Source organism: Phyllostomus discolor, chromosome 4, assembly GCF_004126475.2.
Source record: "Phyllostomus discolor isolate MPI-MPIP mPhyDis1 chromosome 4, mPhyDis1.pri.v3, whole genome shotgun sequence".
In the NCBI taxonomy this organism is placed as follows: domain Eukaryota; kingdom Metazoa; phylum Chordata; class Mammalia; order Chiroptera; family Phyllostomidae; genus Phyllostomus; species Phyllostomus discolor.
In genome coordinates this window covers 96395750-96415600 of record NC_040906.2, presented here as the reverse complement: position 1 = coordinate 96415600, position 19851 = coordinate 96395750, and the positions used below count along the sequence as shown (strand labels likewise).

Here is a 19851-nt window from a genome sequence, read left to right as displayed (position 1 = left end):
TGCTGCTATGTATTAAATATTTCTGATTGTTTCTGGTTGTGTGTATATGTGTGTCTAAAGAGACAAAGATATTTGGGAGCTTAAGATTGAGAGCTAAGCCCCTGTTGCCTGCACAGAATATTATCTTATTTATATTTAACTGTGTTACTACATTAACCCCAAACCAAGCCCCACTTCTGCCTCCATATCACCTTTACTTTATACCAAAGTCTCTGTTGCATATTCTACCTTAAAAAATCTTGTTTTTATTCCCCCTCATCTGTGTATTTAGGCCCCTCATTGATATTATAGGCTCCACTAATTAGCTTCCTTGAGTCTGTTCATAGTTCATCATCAAAACTCCATACATAGTAGATGCTTCATAAATTTTTCTTGTACTAATTAGAGTGGCAGCTCCCGAGGGCAAGGTCTGCTGTTTACATCCTCATCCATCTTTCTGCTGATTCTTACCCTTCAGGTCCGCAGGGCAGTGTTAATGTAGTTTCGGAAGACAGAGCAGATTGGAGATACTCCAGTCATCAGTATGAGCTGCAGAGACCCCAAATAATACTTCCTAGTCACCAAACCAAATGCTGCTCCCTTAGGCAGCCACCGAATAATCAGGTTGTCATGGTAGCAGAGACCCTTGAAGAAGGTTTTGAATATAGCTGTGGAGTAATTGTTTCAAAAGCATTTTATAACCTTGGATCCAGAGAAGTAGAAAAGAGGATGTAGAACCATGTCATTTGCAGAGGCACCATCCAGAGCAAAGCAGAATCCACTCGGGGCACCTAAAGATTGATATGCAAGGCAAGCCTACACGTTGTCAGGGAAAATAATCATTGCAGCAAGGACTTCTGTGGGTGGCAAAAAAGAAAGAAAAATTAGCTATAAAAATTTCAGACTCTGAAGTGAGATCAAATCTTCATGGACATTTTTTAAAGGGCCTTTAGGAGAACATTCGAAAGGCATACTCCGTGTTGCATCAGCAAAATGACTGAATGCAGGTGTTATGTTTTATCTTTGTATCCCAAAATGGAAATAATGGCATAATTAATTAAACATCAGCTTTTATCCAAAAAGATTTTTCCCTAGGCTCAAATTTTTGTAAGTTTTACAAATGACTATATAATACTCAGTTATGTAATATGCAGTTATATAATATTCAATTTTATGATAAATTCTTAATGGAACAGAATGAAACCTGTGAAATGTGAACTGAGGGTCTACCACAGTATCGCTTGATGGGTTTTGAAAAGGCTGATGAAAAAATTACATTTCTGTGTAAGGCAAAAATGTAAGTAAAAATATAAGGCTAGTATGTGAATAGCTAAAACTTAGAATTTGGGATGATCATTTGGTGAGTAAAGCTTCCAAAGAAAAATTATCTAAATCAAACTCTGAGCTATTTTGAGCTATTTGGGGAGATTTCCTTGAGCTTTCTTTCAGAGCCTTAGGTATACCTATGAAAATTGCCTTATTACCCAACAGAAGGAACAAGGCTTATTCACCTGGATGTGTCTAATTCAGAGCCATATGTAGAACAAGTCTCTTAAACATATATTAAATCCACCACAAATGTTTTCTACCTTTGTAATAGAGGATATACAGCAAGTTGAAATCACAGGGGATCACATGCAGTTAGAAATATCAAAAGATGCTCAGAGGGTTTCTTAATAGCTCAATCTAGACTCACCTGCCTTGTGATGGGATTAAAGGGGATGAAACACAGGGCCCTGGGCCAGCCTGAGACTGAGTTGAGGGAGCAGAAGTGGGGCTCTAAGAAGCTTTCTGGAAGTTGTGAATTGAGAGCAGCTCTCCAAAGTACGCATGGGGATTTGAAAACAAAGCTAAAGCTGAAAAAGCAATAAATTCTTCATTCAAAAATTCCACCTAGTATCCAGACCACCAGATTTGTGAGGGATGCTGATCCCTAAACAAGGCCAAGACCAAAAATGCACAACCAGCCTTGACAGTGGGAGCAACAGCACTCAAATAAGGAACATGCAGGAGCTGGTGAGGATTGTGCATGAGCAGCAAGTAATCTGGGAGGCTGCCAGGAATCCATCCCTTGGGGAGAGTGCTGAATAGTTAAAGATATCAGTAGTGAGGGGGAAGAGTCCAGAAAATTCCTCTACTCCTTCTCTAAATATCCCACCATGAACTTTTGAGAGTAGAAAAATACCTTCTAATGGATGGAGTGTATTGTGTGTAGAATTCAAGGAAATGTGGTTGGAAAGAAGATTCAACACCAGGTCATGTGACAATAACACACTTTCTTACCTCATAAATGAACAAGAATTCAAGAATTGTGGGCATAGGAGACATCCTTTTTGATTGAGAGAGCTTTTCCACAAGGGGGAAAAAACAACTCTGGGGAATATAAAACAGGACCAGGGCTGAGGTAGACTCAGGATACCAATCCTGTATAGTATCCACAAAGGACTCTATCAAGGGGATTGAAGCAGATGAGATTAAAAGCAGCAATTCACACCCACTTTCTGTTGGCTGAATCTGAATTACTTGCGTTGGTAGAGTCCATTAATCAGATGCATGCCATATTCACTCTCATGGCTTCTCTTTTGTATAGATATTTGGCTTTTAATAGCTAGAGGGGAAAATAATTACATGCATGATTATGGTTTTAGATTAGTTCTCTCTCCAAATGTGAGTGAAGAGAAGGAAGCAATGGTTAAATGATCCATTTGAGTTTCCCTTTTTACATCTTAAATTGAGTCAATAACTTCTGAAATCCTGACATAAAAAAATTCACACACTTCTTCTCAGACTTCAGGAAGTAAATAGAAAAGCTGTTCATCACCTATTTTACTTGATTTTTCCATCCTAGTTTTCCACTCTGCCCAAATTTCTCAGATAAAGATCTGCTTTCCACCATCACCTTGTGCCACTAAACAAGGACACAGTGTCTTCCTGACCTTAGCACCCAAAGCCTTGAAGACATCATCTCCGTAGAGAGAAAAAACTCACAGGCAGAATTCTATTAAATGCAACAAACCTTCACTGAACATCCAAATACCTACAGTGGCATAAGTGAGGAGAACCAGAAAGTGGAAACCTTGTGCTCCAGCCCTGCTCTGAAAGGCCTGAGAGCCCTTTCATCTCCGGCTCCACGGCCAACATTGAGTTGAGAGTGGTAGCATCAACACCCACCACCCTGCAGGGTTGCTGCACCTGCCCACTGCCAGAGAAAGGACAGTCAGTCCTGGGCTCAGTCCAACAAGGGGGGCATTTCTCTGCCTTGACTTACAGATTAGGAAATGTACAGAGAACCTGGAGCTGACCAACTGAATGTTGGGTTATCCACCCAATATTACTAACCTAGTGTGTGGATCTGGCATTGGCTGCCCTGGCATTGCCAGGTCTGCAAAGCTGAGTTTTGTAGTTTACACTGTCATGAGGCATGTGTTCTGACTATGGATTGCAATGTACCTTAGCTCATCACTCAGATTCCCCCGCTGATGGCACTACATATTGACAGAACATAGACCTTTCCCTCTGAAGCTGGAAGTCCTCAGTGTAAGATGTTGTCTCCATCTGCTAATATAAATATTATATACACATGTGTAAATGTGTGTGTGAATTTATTATATATATAATGTGTGTGTGTGTGTGTATATATATATGTGAATACAGGTATCCCCTTCTTTCCAAAAGTTTGCTTTATACCACCTCACTTTAACCAAAGACATGCATTAACACGTTTTTATTAACCAAAAGATATCCAAAGAAGCTTTTTGCTTTTAAAGAAAGAGATGAAAAGTGAAAATAGCATTCAGCATTGTTTTGTTGAAGCCATTAACAGCAGTGTGCATCCCATCAGGGAGAGTGGCCCCACCAAGCTCCTTCCCCAGGGATCCACACTCAGCATCTCAGCATCAAGTACCACAGCTTTGAACTGTGCTTGCGAGTATCTGGGCTTCATCTCAATTTATTTTGTGCATCTTTTAGGAAGATGTGTCCTAGGGTGTCGGAAAAGCCTAAGGGGGCTCATAATGGTGTTGCACTTACGTAGAACTGGACATAATTAAGTGTTTTGATAGTGGTGAACAAAACAAAGACATTGTGTGTCTGTTGAATTTTGGTTCTGGAAATGCTCTTAAATGTTTCCATGTAAACTAAAGGCAATTGCTTCTTCATTCTACATCACTTTCACATACAAAGTTTCACAGGAATGCTTTCCTTTCAGATAGCAGGGAAAACCTTTATGTGTGTGTATTGATTGAGTTGCTAACCTGCATGCTGCAGGATATAGGTGAGTACTTATCTCAGAGGAGAACTAGATCAGCCCGGTTAATATTAGCCATGATAGCCAACAGACCCCCAAATGAATAATAGGTCACACCCAATGCAAGTTTATTTCTTCCTTATAGAAAGCCCAAAAGAGGTATCTCTGATCCCCAGATGTCTTTCTTCCAGTTCACAATTCAGGAACCTAAACTCCTTCCACCTAGCAACTCCATCTTTAATATATGGCTCCCGAGATTGCTATGCTGAGTTGGCTGCATTAAACTGGTAGAAAGGAAAGGAAATGAAACACTGCAAGCTGGAGATATTCATGGAACAGGACAGACATCACTTTTGCTCACACTCCATTGGCTAGAGTTTATCATGTCACATGGCCACATTTAACTGCAAAGGAGGCTGGGAAATGCAGTCTAGATGAGTGCCAAGAGGAAGGGAGAATAGGTTCCATGACAACTAGCCAGTCCCTGCTACAGAGACAAAGCAGAAATACAGGGTTTGGAACTTCCAGCCAAGATGGAGGCGTAGGTAGACACACTGTGTCTCCTCACACAAGATAGGGACAACAACAATTTAGAAACAGAATAACAACCAGAACTGACATAAAATTGAACTGTATGGAAGTTGGACAATCAAGGAGTTAAAGAAGAAACATTCATCCAGACAGATAGGAGGGGTGGAGATGGGCAGCTGGGTGGAGAGGACTTATGGCAAGGCAGTGGCTGGTGGACCAGGTAGTCCCACATTCACGTGCAGATAAACCAGGAGGAACAACTGGGGAATGAGACAGACCACACAACCCAGGGTTCCAGCACAGGGAAATAAAGCCTCGAAGCCTCTGACTGAAAACTCCTGTGGGGGTTGAGGTGGCAGCAAGAGAAACTCCCAGTCTCACAGGAGAGTTCGTTGGACAGGCCCACGGGGTCCTAGAACATGCATAAGCCCATCCACACAGGAATTAGCACCAGAAAGGTCCAGTTTGCTTGGGGGGGAACCGGCAGAAGGGACTGAAGTTTGATGGAGTTCAGAGCAAGCGCCATTGTTCCCTCCTGGACCCCACACCCACATACACTGTCACAACCCAGAGACTTGAGTTGCCCCATCCTGGTGAACACCTAAGGCTCCACCCCTCATACATACAGGTGCGACAAGACAAAAAAAAAATGGCTCACATGGAAGAACATATCAAAGCTCCACAGCAAATACAACTAAGCGACCAAGAGATAGCCAACCTATCAGATGCATAGTTCAAAGCACTGGTGATCAAGATGCTCACAGAATTGGTTGAATTTGGTCACAAATTAGATGAAAATAAATGAAGGCTACACTAAGTGAAATGAAGGAAAATGCACAGGGAATCAATAGTGATAGGAATGAAACGGGGAATCAAATCAGCAGTGTGGATGAGAAGGAAGAAATAATCATTCAACCAGAACAGAACGAAGAAACAAGAACTCAGAAAAAAGAAGGAGAGACTTAGGAACCTCCAGGACATCTTTAAACATTCCAACATCCAAATTATAGGGATACCAGAAGGAGAAGAGGAAAAACAACAAGTGGAAAAGTTATTTGAACACATAATAAAGGAGAACTTCCCCAATCTGGCAAAGGAAATAGACTTCCAGGAAGTCCAGGAAGCTCAGAGAGTCCCAAAGAAGTTGGACCCAAGGAGGAACACACCAAGGCACATCATAATTACATTAGTCAAGATAAAAATGAAGAAGAGAATCCTAGAAGCAGTAAGAGATAAGGAGACAATAACCTACAAAGTAGTTCCCATAAGACTGTCAGCTGATTTCTCAAAAGAGACCTCACAGGCAAGAAGGGTCTGGAAAGAAGTATTCTAAGTCATGAAAGGCAAGGACCTACATCCAAGATTACTCTATCCAGCAAAGCTTTCATTTAGAGTGGAAGGGCAGATAAAGTGCTTCCCAGATAAGGTCAAGTTAAAAAAGTTCATCATCACCAAGCCCTTGTTTTATGAAATATTAAAGGGACTTATCTAAGAAAAAGAAGATAAAAAATATGTATAGTAAAATGACAGCAAATTCACACTTATTAACAACCACGCCTAAAACAAAAGCAAACTAAGCAAACAATTAGAACAGGAACAGAATCACAGAAATGGAGATCATATGGAGGGTTAGCAACAGGGGAGTGGGAGGAGAAAAGAGGAGGAAAAGGTGTGGAGAATAAGTAGCATAGATGGTAGGTAGAAAATAGGGGGAGGGTAAGAATAGTATGGGGAATGTAGAAGCTAAAGAACTTATGATACATGGACATGAACTAAAGGGGGAAAATGTGGGTGGGAGAGGGTGTGTGGGGTGGAGGGGAATGAAGGGGGATAATGGGACAACTGTAATAGCATAATCAAAATATATTAAAAAATAAATTTAAAAATGAAAAAAAAAGAAATACAGGGTTTGGCCTGCATTTTCATAGATTTGAAAACTTTTAGGAAAATACACCCTACATGCAGGACAAATTAAGCAATTGTTCACTTCAGATAATGGGCCAAAATGAGGGGGAGGATGGGGTGATGTCATCCATCCAGGTGAGGAATCTGCTGTGGGCTGGAGGTAATGGACAACCTTGCAAGAGGGTGTGAGTGCAGTCCTGAATATGGGCAGGGTTTAGATTGTTGGAAAGATAAAAGCATCAGCTGGGAAGTGAGGGGGACCCATTGAAGAAACAATGAAACTTGTCTGGCAGGAAAGGAGGCATAGACTGTGCATCTTCAAAGGAAACATTTTATCTAAAAGACCTCAGTGACCTCTGGTTTGGAAATGTGTGGTTAGGAGTCTCTATGTCTAAGACAGAAGTGGAATCTCAGTTACTGAGATAAGGTAAGAGATAATGTGAGGGAAATTTCAAACCTATACTGAATAACCTTTCTATCTTTCTTGTCTAAAACATTAAAAAATTCATGTCTAAATCCAGGATTTATCCGGATTTGTAGGTTAAAGATTTCGAGTTTGAAGTATTTCAGGTGAGAGATTTTATAATAGATATTAACAGTAAACATGAACTATGGGTAAGTATGTGATGCAGAGTTTGTTCTCTAAGTAGGTGGGCTTTTTAAAGAGATCATGGTATCCTCCTGTCACTTACACTTTCTGAAAACTTTTAAAAAAATTATCAAAGTATAATTGGCATACAATATTTTATATAGTTTCAGGTGTACAACATAGAGATTCAACATTTACATTCCTTATGATGTGATCACCACAATAAGTCTAGTAACCATCTGTCACCATACAAATCTATTACAACATTATTGACTGTATTCCCTGTGACTTACTTATAACTAGAAATTCATACCTCATATTCTCTTTACCTTTTTCACCCATTACCCCACACCCCTCCTCTCTGGGAACCATTAGTTTGTTCTCTGTATTCATGAGTCTGTTTCTTGTTGTTTGTTTTTATTCCACACATAAGTGAGATCATACAGTATTATTCTTTCACTGTCTGACTTATTTCACTTAGCATAATACCTGCTCGGTCCATCCATATTGTCACAAATAGTAAGATTTCATTCTTTTTTATAACTAATATTCCATTGCATATATAAACCTATGTTTTTTTTATTTTTCAATGGACACCTAGATTGCTTTCATATCTTGCTATTGTAAATAATGCCACAATAAAAAAGGGCACATGAATCTTTTTGATTTAGAATTTTTTTTCTTGAGGTACTCAGAAGTGAAATTGGTCACATAGTAGTTCTATTTTTAATTCTTTGAGGAACCACCACCCTGTTTTCTGCAGTGGCTGCACCAGTCTGCAATCCCACTGATAGTGCACTAGAGTTCCCTTTTCTCCATATTCCCTCCAACTCTTGTTGTTTGTTGATTTTTGAAGACAGACACTCTGACAGGTAAGAGGTAATATCTCATTGAGGTTTTAAGTTGCATCTCTCTGATGATTAGTGATGTTGAGCACATTTTCATGTCTGTTGGCCATCTGTATGTCGTCTTTGTAGAAGTGTTTATTTGGATTCTTTGTCTAACTTTTAATAAGATTGTTTGTGGGGCTTTTCAATGTTGAGTTGTATAGGTTCCTTATAAATTTTGGATACCCCTTATTGAATATATCTTCTTCCATTTTGTTTTGTTGATGGTTTCCTTTGCTATACAGAAGATTTTCATTTTGATGTACTTTCATTTGTTTATTTTTGCTTTTTGTTTCTCTTGCCCAAGAAGACATATTCCAAAAGATACTGCTTTAGTTTTATTTCCCACATATTCATTCTACCTCCTTTTCACTGAGACTCAAATTAAGCACAGACAACATCACCATTACTGTTTGAGAAGTGATGTCCTTGCCTTCTTGCACTTGTATTCTCTCTCTGGTTTTCTCTCTCTGCCTATGAGAAAATGTTTATTATAAATTATATATATATATATATATATATATATATATATATATATATATATATAGTGTGTGTGTGTGTGTGTGTGTGTGTGAAAATATAAGCCTTTCATTAAAATTCGTATTATAAGAAGTGTAACATCTATGGGCTAGTGAGCTTTTGTGGTTATTTAAGGGAAGTTTTGTGAAAGAATGATATTTACCTACCATTTTCTTCCCTACTGCCTTAACACAGAAGTAGATTTATTTTTCAAGTTAATTTTTATTTACTTTACACAGGGAAACTATAACAACACATGATTCATTTGTACCTTAGCCTTTAAGAAATTACCTACCACCAACTCTTAGATATAACAATTAATTGGTGTACAGCTATGTGAATTTGAACATACTATCCTATTTATTATTCTTTCTGTCAATGACAATACCTCTGCCTACTTGTGACGTAGGTTAAATAGCCACTTCTACTTCTCTAATACAGGTGAGGGATCTGAGACAGAGATGTGCAATTACATTCCCAATATCTGCTAAAACCTGTGCCTTAGACAGAGCTGGAACTCAGTTCTCCTGGCCCCTTGCCCTAGGATCTGTCCCCTTTCCAACCTGACCTTCCCTATATCAACTGAGGAAACTGACCATTTGAATAAAAACTGCTGAAATGTAACATTATTAAGAGGATGGGTTTATACATACATATATATTCATGTAGAAAGCCAAAAGGATGACATCATATATCTGATAAGAAAGAGTGAAATGTAATGGTAAACTGAATGAGAAGTCAGAAAGCTAATCTATAAGAACTCTTCCCCAAAATCACATGATATACCACTCAAGTTCATTATTTTTTGTTGAATGTCATTTCCCATAACTTCTTGGACTTTTTGCATGTTGATAAATGCATTCTTAGGTTTCAGAAAATTATGATTCTTTTGGCACTTGCCCAGTCTTTCAAACCTATGTGTTGGTGGGAGAAGTACAGGGACATCTTGTCTTTATAGACAAGCATTTGGGTACTTGCTGAGTATTACCCATTGTGCCAGGTCCTGGGAATTGAGCAGTCTTTGCCCCTGGAAGACTCAGGTTGTAGAGGGAGTTTGAAATAAGGATTATAAAAATCAGGCAGAAAAAACATCCTGGTTCAAGGTATCTACTAATGCCTTAGCTTTGTTGGGGAAATTAGATTTTTCAAAATGACAGGCAACCCGTTTACGATTTCTGCCCTTTTGGTGAAATAGACTTCACAAACATGAACTGGAAGATGCAAGACTGTAGGTCTGAAGCAGGTAGTGATCGGCAACTGAACCAACAAGGAGAACTGATCCTTAGCTGAGAAAATGCCTTCGTTCCTGCAGAAGGAGGCAGTGCAGGCCAAGCACAGCGCTCATCCTTCAGGGGCTCAGAGTAGACTTTTGTTGAGTGACCAACTCAACGAGTCCACAGGGCTGTCACATAAGTTCAGCCTGAGGGCAGTCAAGTGGGGAACAGAGCGAATTTGCCTCATTTCGGTGAACTTGACTGTCCCTGCTGACAGCATGGTAAATCTGCTGGGACAAAGGGTGCCCCTGCACTCTGAGATGATCCCAGTGTTAATTAGTGGCAAGGAATCACAGGCAGTTCCTGGATCAACGTCAGTGTTCAGTAAGGCCTTTCTGGGGAAGAAAAGAAAGAGGAAAACTTTTTCAGAGGTGTGGGAGGCATGTTCAACCACATTATTTACCTACTTGATTCGATTTTTATATTGTTTGAAGTCACAAAAGTTGCAACCAAGAGAAACTAGACTACAAATACAATTTTTTAAATGCCATCAGCCTAGCAGAAACATTAGACATAAATCACAAGTTTTATTGTATTTGCAATTAAATAGATCAAATGTAATGTCCACAGAAAAGCCTCAGTAATTAGTATAAAGATTAATATAGTGAAATGTCCCTGGTTTAGCAGACCTCCCAAGCAAAGCTGAAATAAAGAATTAAGTATATTATCAAATAGTGTATGCATATTAATGCCCAAAATCTAAGTCCCCAGATCCCTGATGCAATTATTTTTCATTCACATTAATTGTTCCTAACAGATGACATTAATGACTTTGAGTTAAAATGTGTCCAAGGGAAGTTTTCACAAGATCAATGCTGTTTAGAAATAAGGTCACTTTTATAATTATTTGCTCAGATTTTAACTACTGCTTAACATAATAAGGTTAACATGGTGATTGTTTTTCATGTGAATATTAAAAGTTAATTTTCACACTAGCCAATAAGTGCATTGGAGTATTTACGGTTTTCTTGCTACTTATCTTCCAATTACAACTTATTTTTTCCCAGAGCTTATTTTTCATCATAGATTGGCAGGCTGTAAAAGTGTGATTATTGTTTATAAGTTATAATTTGTACATGCATGTGTATAGAACACCAATAAACTAGAATAAACATTTTTGAGTCAGAACATGTATTATCCAATCTAGAAATGTCAACTCTTTTGAGATTTACCTGTCCAAGGCAGGATTTTGAAATGAACAATTAAATCATCATGATTCAACGTTTCTGCTTGTTTTTACCTAGAAACTTCACTCTCGCATCTTAGATCTTTCATCCGGAGATTTGCTTTCCGATGTGGAAAGAAGCCAAAGTCTGATGCAGTCACAAACTGATGTGAAGATGCATGTGAGTTTCCTGTTGCTTTCAAAACACTTGTTTAGGTTATTATTTCCCTTCTATCAAATATGATGTCACAAGTGAACCATAGAGTGTACCCTTGAAGCATTGTCAGACAGATAAAATGCGTTCCTTTCTTGTGTTCTCTGAAATTCAGTATCATATCCTCCAGCTGAGAGAGTGAGCAAAAAATGTCACTCTTGGCAAAAATATCATAAATCCTGGCTTTCTCCCTGGGATACCTTTTTGGGTATTGATTACATCTCAAAGTGTCTGAGAAATGGTCAAGGAGCTTTTTATTAAAGCCCATGCTCCATATTAGTCATCCTACCTTTATGATATATTATGTATGAACTTTTAAAAATTCATGGGCTGTACATTTTTTCTTTAGCCAGGGTTAGCTTTGTGCTTATATGGCAAAACTTTAACCTGCATCACTTTAACTATCACTGACATACAAAACTAACTTGAAAAATACCAGAGCCAAGTAAATATACAATGAAAAATATTAAGCTTAAAACAATGATAGATGAACATTGTAGATAACTGGCTTTTTACTTTACTGTATAATTTTATAAGTTAGCTAGTATATTCAATTTCAAAGGTAAATATTCTCAAATTAGATTGGAATGAAATTTTAGTGGAATTCTGTCACTTTAAATATTTATGAATACTGTAATGGCATCCAATCCATAATATGGCCTGAAGGTCAGGAATTTTAAGCGTGCAGTTTTTAGCCAAGAAACACTTACCTTCATTTTCTTTCTCCTTTTTTAACTAAAATTATGAGTTTTACATTGTAGTTTTCAAAGTTAGAATGTTAAAGCATACAAATGATTCAAGATAATAATCTAAAATACACTTTAAATAATGTAAATGGGGTGCATTTTGTCAAGTAAATCAAAACAAGATGATGTTGCAGTGGAAGCCAATATACATTTTTGAAAAAGAATTTTCATTATAATCATTATCTATTACTAATTATAACCATTCTCAGTAGGATGCTTGGTGGTCTATATATGTCTAGGCGTCCTGGTGTTGTTCAGGGCCTTAGTACATAGCATAGTGACTAGGACCTGGGTCTGACATCAGAATCTTGTATTGGCTTGGTGACCTTAGATATTAACTCCTTAATGCTTCAGTTTCCTCATCTGAAAATGAGCATAATTATGTTTCTCTTATATTTCTGAATGTTTTTAGAAATGTACTTAAGAAAATAGTGGCTAACAATATTGGCAATAATACAATCTCTGCTGCTTTAGCCCTCCTCTATTCTTTGTAAATATGTGGTGCCATGCCACAGCCACAGAAAAACATGACGAAGATGGAGACATCTATGTCTCTCTAGCAGCTCACACCAGTGACCCCTGGAAACAAAATGCAACCGTTCTTGGCTATTGCTCATCACAATTCCTACATGCAAGGCATCGGACAATGATAATGTATCAGGAAGTATCATATGGAGTTCCTTAGGGAGGCTGTAAACTGAGGATCTGGTTAAAGAGTGAAGATATACATATATAAAAACATTTTTAATAATAATAGCAACACCTGCCCTGGCTGGTGTGGTTCAGTGAATTGAGTGCTGGCCTGCAAACCAAAGGGTCACCAGTTCGATTCCCAGTCAGGCCACATGCCTGGGTTGTGGGCCAGGGTCTGGAAGGGGGTGCTGTGAGAGGCAACCACACATTGACGTTTCTTTCCCTCTCTTTCCCCCTCCCTTCCCCTATCTCTAAAAATGAATAAATTAAAAATCTTTTAAAAAAACAGTAGCAACACCTAAAACTTACCAAGTATTGCTATATGTCAGGGGCTATTCAAACTTAACAATAATCATATGTGGTAGGTGTTTTCATTATCTCCATTTACAAAAAAAACTGAGGCATGGATAGGTTAAGTAATTTTTCCCAAGGTCAAAATTAGCGAGTGGAATAACCAGGATTTAAACAAAATAAATGGCCTTAGAGTTGAAGCACTCAATCACAGAAAGTTACTCAGTGGAGTAGATTATCCTGTATGATAATCATGTGCTGATGAAGAGAAAAACTGCAGGAAAAAGAACTCATTTGCATCTGTGATGTCAGATTCTGGTCCACTATTACCTTCAAACATTGATTGTCTAAGGTAGAAGAATGGTGGGAGAATGTCCCAGTAGGAAGGACTAGCCCCTTCTTCCTTTTTTGCAAGGAATTACCCTATAGTCACCCAAACACACACACATACCCCATTCCACTAGCCCATGGATGGGCTCAGGTCATTCCTTTGGTCCTTCCTCAGCTCAGTTCAGATCAGACTGTGAGATGACACAACATGCTACCACAAGATTCACATAAGAAGTAGATCCTCTCATAGCTTCTCCTGGGGCCTTTCTACAGAAGGCATAGGTCCTGAACCAGCCGCACTGAAGCATCTGTGAATTTGTTAAAAGTACATCTTAGGTCCCACCTCAGAATTACTAAATTAGAATCTGCATAAAACAAGATCCTGGATGAATTGTGTTCACATTAAAGTGTGAAAAGCCTGGCTTAGTAGACACTTCTCTGCTTAACCACTCTGACCCCATCTGCCTCCATGACATTGATGGGCTTTTCTCATCTTCCTGAATTATCTTCTATCACATCTGGACATCTCAAGGTCAAGACCAAGGGAGGGACAGCAGTTCTTTCTCCAGCTAATTTTCGGAGTTCTAATTTCCTGTCATCTTAACCAGCATCTGTACCATAGGCACACACATGGGCATCAACTGGGCAGGGACACATATTTGTTAAAAGAGGCCTTGGAATGGAGTTAAGGTGTAAAAATAGGTTTAATTTTGATAGGTGTAGTGGGAAGGGATAGGTGGGAAAGACAGGAAAATCACATATGAACTTCAGTATCCTGGGAAAAGATAGACTATAAACTCTACTGGAAAGCCATGCAGAGTGTGAAAATGGGCCATTGTAGAAGTTTAGGTCTGGATGGCTTCTCAGGAAACAGACACAATCTCTCTCTGGATAGTAGTCAAATCTGTCAGGGGAAAGTCACTCCTAAGTAAAACCACCACTCTGCTAACTCAAAACAACCAAATATGAAAGAACAGAATGGAGAAAATAGAAAGCACACAAGTAGAAGTGGAGACTGATGTGATATTTCTGAGAGTTCTCTCAGGGCGCATTTCACATGTACATAGTGGCTGCAGTCTAAATGCCAGGTATCCCTGTGCAATAGGACCATTGCTTGGAGGCATGTGTTGATAAATAAATATGAATACCCCTTAAGTTATGTCCAGCACTAAACAACATCATAAATCAATAGATATCATTAAAAACTGGATTTAAAGACAAGTTTTCCTTTTAATGATATTTAGAGTCAAATTTCAAGGGGAAAAACACAGTAGTAACTTTTTTTTTGGCATTTTTAAGGTCACTTAAAGAGACTGTTATGCAGCAAAAATGAAGTATTGATAGCAAGGCAGTTGCCTAACCCTGGAAATCTAACATTACTAAGAATTATGGATATTGATTAGACAGCAAATTAATCATACCCTCTGTCCTTATGTAGGGGTTTCATATTTACTACAAGTACTTTCACAATAGCATTACTTTCATTCCCCAAGCTGGTGTTTAGTCACTGTCAGTTGGAATTGCATTTGGAGAACACTGATAAGTACTCAGGTACTAAAGGCACCCATAAAGTGTTAATAGATTGCATAAGTAAGTGGTTTTGCCATTCTCCAAGTGACACAAAGACAGATGGTTCCCCATCAAAGAGTTTCTGAGACAAAGATTTATATAGATAGGATACTGGAATTAGACAGTAATGGAGAGATTCCATTCCCATGGTTGGGATGCTAAATTAGTTTAGCCTGTCCAGTTGTGTTGCTTCATCTGTTACATTAGGAGCCTATAAAGTGGCTGTTGAGAGGTGTTGGGATGTTTACAACTTTGTCACCCATGTTCTTTGCAGACCCTCTAGAATTTGAACTACCTGGATCTTCTGCTAGGAAACCAGATCTATTTGATAGGATAGTCTTTATTATTTGGACAGCCAACTGATATGAAAAGTCCCATTATCTTTTACAATAGAACCTCCTTGGTCCTGAGGCTGGTGTTCCACTGTACATGGCTTCCTGGAAGGTGGTATAGAAATGCTCCAGGCATTTGATTCCTGACTTAGAATGATGCATCAAAACCATAAGGAACCAGGGGTAATCTGGTAGAACTGCTCCACTCTACAAATGAAGACATTAAGGATCATGGAAGTTAAATGTTTTTTTGTTTGTTTGTTTGTTTTTTGCTCAAAGTCTCATGTCTAATGGCTGTATGTATCCAGGGTGCTAGACTCCCAGGCTGGTGCTCATGCTCTTGAACTCCAGCCAAAGATGTTACTCTGTTTGCTTCCTTACATAGCATTAGAGTTATGTTTTGATATTGATCTAATTCTTTCACCACTATAACTGGATAAAATAGGAAACTACCATTGTGAGACTTTTACCTAATGAAGATGGTACCTCTCACCAATTAAGCACCTACTTACTGCAGTTAGTGTGCTATATACTTGCCATCTAGAACCTCACTTGGTCCCTGAAGCAACCCTATAAGATAGGCAGTATTATCATTATTCACTTTTCAAAAGAATAAATATAGCTCTAAGAGATTAATTTGTTCTATTCACTTATGCCTCATTATGAGGTTGAGTTGATATTTACTTCCCCAAAGCAAAACCCTAGCTCACAGGTTTCCTATGTTTTCAGGAATGCCAGCTGAACACAAAATCAGGAACCCCTGCTCTGAAATGCCCTGGCCTGGGAGTTGTCACCCCTGCTCATCTCTGCCCTCGCAATAGCTGTAGCAGCAGTGAACTATCTCTTTCGAGCACCTGCAGCGAGTATTCCAGCGGCTCCTCATACACGTGGCATGATGGGAAGAACATCAGAAAAAGAGTAAGGCCTCTTTTCTAGGCACTTCAGCACCAGTGTGAACCAGAAAAGAACCTTCTTCTAGTAGGAAGGTGGGAGGTGGGAAGGAGGGCTAAGAAGGAAATGGCCATTTTTCTGAGCACCTGTTCATTTACTCCTCACAAAAACTATACAGGGAAATGTTATTCTCCCCATTCTGCAGAGGAATCTGGCTCAAAAAAGCTTGAACTGTTTGTCAGAATCACAAAGCACATGAGAAGTGGAATATTGATTTGACTGCAAATTACTTGGACCTCATGGGAGGGAGTTGGGAAGAGGAAAACATTTCCTTTCTGTGCTTTGGCAGAGCCCGCTGAGTTTACAGGTTTCTATCAACCTGGAACCTGGAACCCTGGCCTAATAGAACTGACCACACCTCAGATCAACTCAGACATTTCCCATTAGTTTTATAGACATCCTCCATCACTGTAATGCCCAGAGACACTTGTTACTGTCCACTGCAGTTGAGAGTCAGCAAGACCACTTGCCAAGCCATTCCAGACTGAGCATCCATGAGAACTCAAAGAGAATGTTGTTGATGTTGTTGTTGTTGTTGTTGTTCCCTAGAGAAAAGAGAGAGTAGTGGATTATCTCAATAAATGGCCCAAAGTTTTGGAAGTATCATTCACTTTGTAGGAATTTATTGCTCAAAAGTATCATGTATTGTATTAACCTCCTCTACTCAATGTAATTAAAACACTAATTGATTGTAAGTCAGAGGGTGGCATAATAGAAAATACCATGGAAGACGACAGGCACCACAGCTCAGTGGGGGTTGGCATGTCCCTATTTAGTTGCCAGGCATTCCTTTAGCAGGTTTTTAAATAACTCTACTGTTGTAATGACTCTATCTGCAAAGTGGGCTCACACAACCAAAGATTCCTTCATGCTTTTTATAAATATCCTTGTACAGTGGTGTAGGCCAAGTGTTTGAAATAGCTGTTTTCAGTTTCCTAGTGTTGAAGAAAAGCAAAGAGTAAAAGGGAATTGAAATCCCAAATCAGACTATTTGCAGGTTATTTTTTCTCATTCTTGTAATTTAAGTTTACAATTCCAGGAGCATAGAAACCAGGAAATTCAAACTGCCAGGAAATATTGGTGAGGGGTAGTTTTGTCATACTCTTTGTCAAGAATTCAGAGAAAGATTTTTAACTTGAATTTAGAGCTTATTCCCTTGGACTCAGACTTCTAATACAAAGTGAGGAGCCTGCTGCATTATCAAAACTGTTCCTTTGAAGGAGATGTTTGGAGTTATGAAGAATGACTGCTAGGGACCTGGCTCTTACCAGACAGAGAAGACTTTGTCCCCTCTCTTTATGAATATTATTGGCTCCCAGAACCTCTTGCTCTGCTGTTTTTACTCTCACACTCTTTCGTTCTCCCCTTCTGAGAACTTTTTTTCCTCCCTCCTTCCCTCCCTCCCTCCCTCCCTCCCTTCCTTCTTTCCTTCCTTCCTTCCTCTCTCTCTTTCTTGCTCTCTCTCTCTCTTTCTCTTCCTTCCTCCCTCTCTCCCTCCCTCCCTCCCTCCCTCCCTCCCTCCCTCCCTCCCTTTCTCTCTCTCTCTCGCTCTCGCTCTCTATCTCTCATTCTTCTGAAATTCTTCCAATTAGAACAGTCCTTGATCTTCTAGGGAAACCTCTTTTTTGAAAAAAGGAGCAATAAGGCCCTTAAGACATTTCAGACATACTCCGGGTCCATGATCTGGAGATTTGAAAAGGTCCTGGCTCAGAATGGTCAGGGAGTACCAGCACACCCATCATATCTCACAGAGGAAAGTCCCAATTCTCAGGGACTCAGGGAATGAGACCCAGTCCTGCAAAGACATTTTAAATTTATGCTATTTAAGGAAGTTCTATAGTTCTTACTACGTACCAGGTACTCATTTAGTAATAACATACAATAAATATATAATGTGCTTTGATTTTGAATATAATTAACTTACATATTAATAAATATATGGCCAATGCCTCTTTTTTAGTCTACAAGTATTTTTTCTGGTGCTGTTTTGTTTAGAAACAGAAAAGAAGCCTGCATGAAATGTATTAGCCTGCCCTACATGGAAAATTCTGGCCTAATGCATGAGTGATTACCATGTGCCACACAGCTGTTCACACTCTTCATAAGTATGGGCTCACTGAATGTGCAAGATGGCTTATTAAATAGGTCTTCCAATCGCCCTCCCCCCATTTTATAGATGAGTAAACTGAGATGCGGAGAAATTAAGGAACTAGCCCAAGATGTCATAGGCAGTGACAGAGTTGGGCAGTTGGTTCCAGAACCTTCACTCTTAACCATTTGGCTATACTGTCCTTGTTGAATCAGCCTAAAACTCAGAGAAATTGTTCCAGTTGTTGAGGTGCACTTGTTCCCACTAAGATCAAGAATACTCTTTTAAAAAATGTGTAGAACTGTTGTCCAGTTAAGAAACAGAAATGGACTATGGACATTAAACCCAGGCCTCTGCCTTAGCAGCATCTCTCAGCCAACTGCTCCCACTGCAAAGCTCTTCCAACTTTCCACAAAGAATGAAGCTGCCTGTGGGAAATACCTGCTCCATTCCATGGTCTCTCCTGCAGGGATCCATGTTTTTTATTTCCAGTTTCAAAATTGTTCCAAACTTTTCTCAAGTTATTGAATACCATAACCTCCTGTGGAAAACTGAAGAATGTAGCTAATCTCCCCAGGCAGAGATCCTGGGTCCGGGGACATTTGTGCCACTGGCCCTGGGATGAATTAAACCACAGTGTGGGAAGACTCTGGAAAGGCAGGAAGGAGGCAGGTGGGCAGAGGCTGAACACATCAAGTCATCCTTTTTCAAGTTCTTGCTAGGTACTTTTGCCTGCCTTCTCTTCTTTATCGTGAATGTGACTATCAAAAGATCATGGAAATTCTTATTAACCCAAGTTGTGGCAGTCCTCTCACTGGTCAGTTCATAATGCCCAAACTCAACAGGATTTCTTCTGATTACCAAAGGAGTTTTTAATGGTACAGGGAAGAGGAGGGGGCAGGGGAATCATCACCAAATAGCATCTATCCACAGCAACTATGACCCTGAAGAATTTTCTAAAGAAAGTATATAATTTGAAAAAATAAAAACAGATAACACAACACAAATAAATAATATAATATATTGTTGATAGCAAGAGTAATTTCTATGAAAATGTCTTAGATATAAACAAATGTTCATAGCTTACTAAAAAGCTGAGAATCCAGTGTAAGTTTCTGACACATTTTCAACCTCTACTAATGAGCACATGGTTGGTGTTCAGAGGTACAGCACAGGGGTCTGCTGGCATGAAGATGCCAAGGGGAACTACACTCTTTGTCAAGATAGGTATATAGTGCACATCTGAAACCACCAGATTCATGCATTGAAATTCTTCACCATTAATTATACAGCCTTGAAAAAAAAGGCATTAGGTCAGTGCCCACCTTTTACCAATTTTCCTAAGTGCTGGTTTGTGATTAAACCAGCATTCCATTGGAGAGAAACGTGGCAATAACCTACAATCTCTCATATGATATTGGCTAATATAGAGGGGAAAACAGAAACTGAGCTTGACTCCTGTAGTGTGCCATGAAGATTAAGTTGTGCAGGCCCTAGAGCCAGGCTGTCTGGGTTCAGATGCCCATACGGCCACTTTGGAA

At 39.2% G+C, this 19851-nt stretch overlaps 1 protein-coding gene across 4 annotated transcripts in view; it reads left to right on the top strand.

The window, feature by feature from the left end:
* Window positions 1-19851, top strand: part of NCKAP5 (NCK associated protein 5) — a 1018052-nt gene that overhangs the window by 878405 nt on the left and 119796 nt on the right. For all 4 annotated transcript variants that reach the window (XM_036025027.1, XM_036025026.1, XM_036025025.1 and 1 more), the window contains 2 exons: window positions 11175-11276; window positions 16000-16188. In XM_036025027.1, coding sequence (XP_035880920.1) covers window positions 11175-11276; window positions 16000-16188 — 291 coding nt within the window. The remainder of the gene's footprint in view (window positions 1-11174; window positions 11277-15999; window positions 16189-19851) is intronic.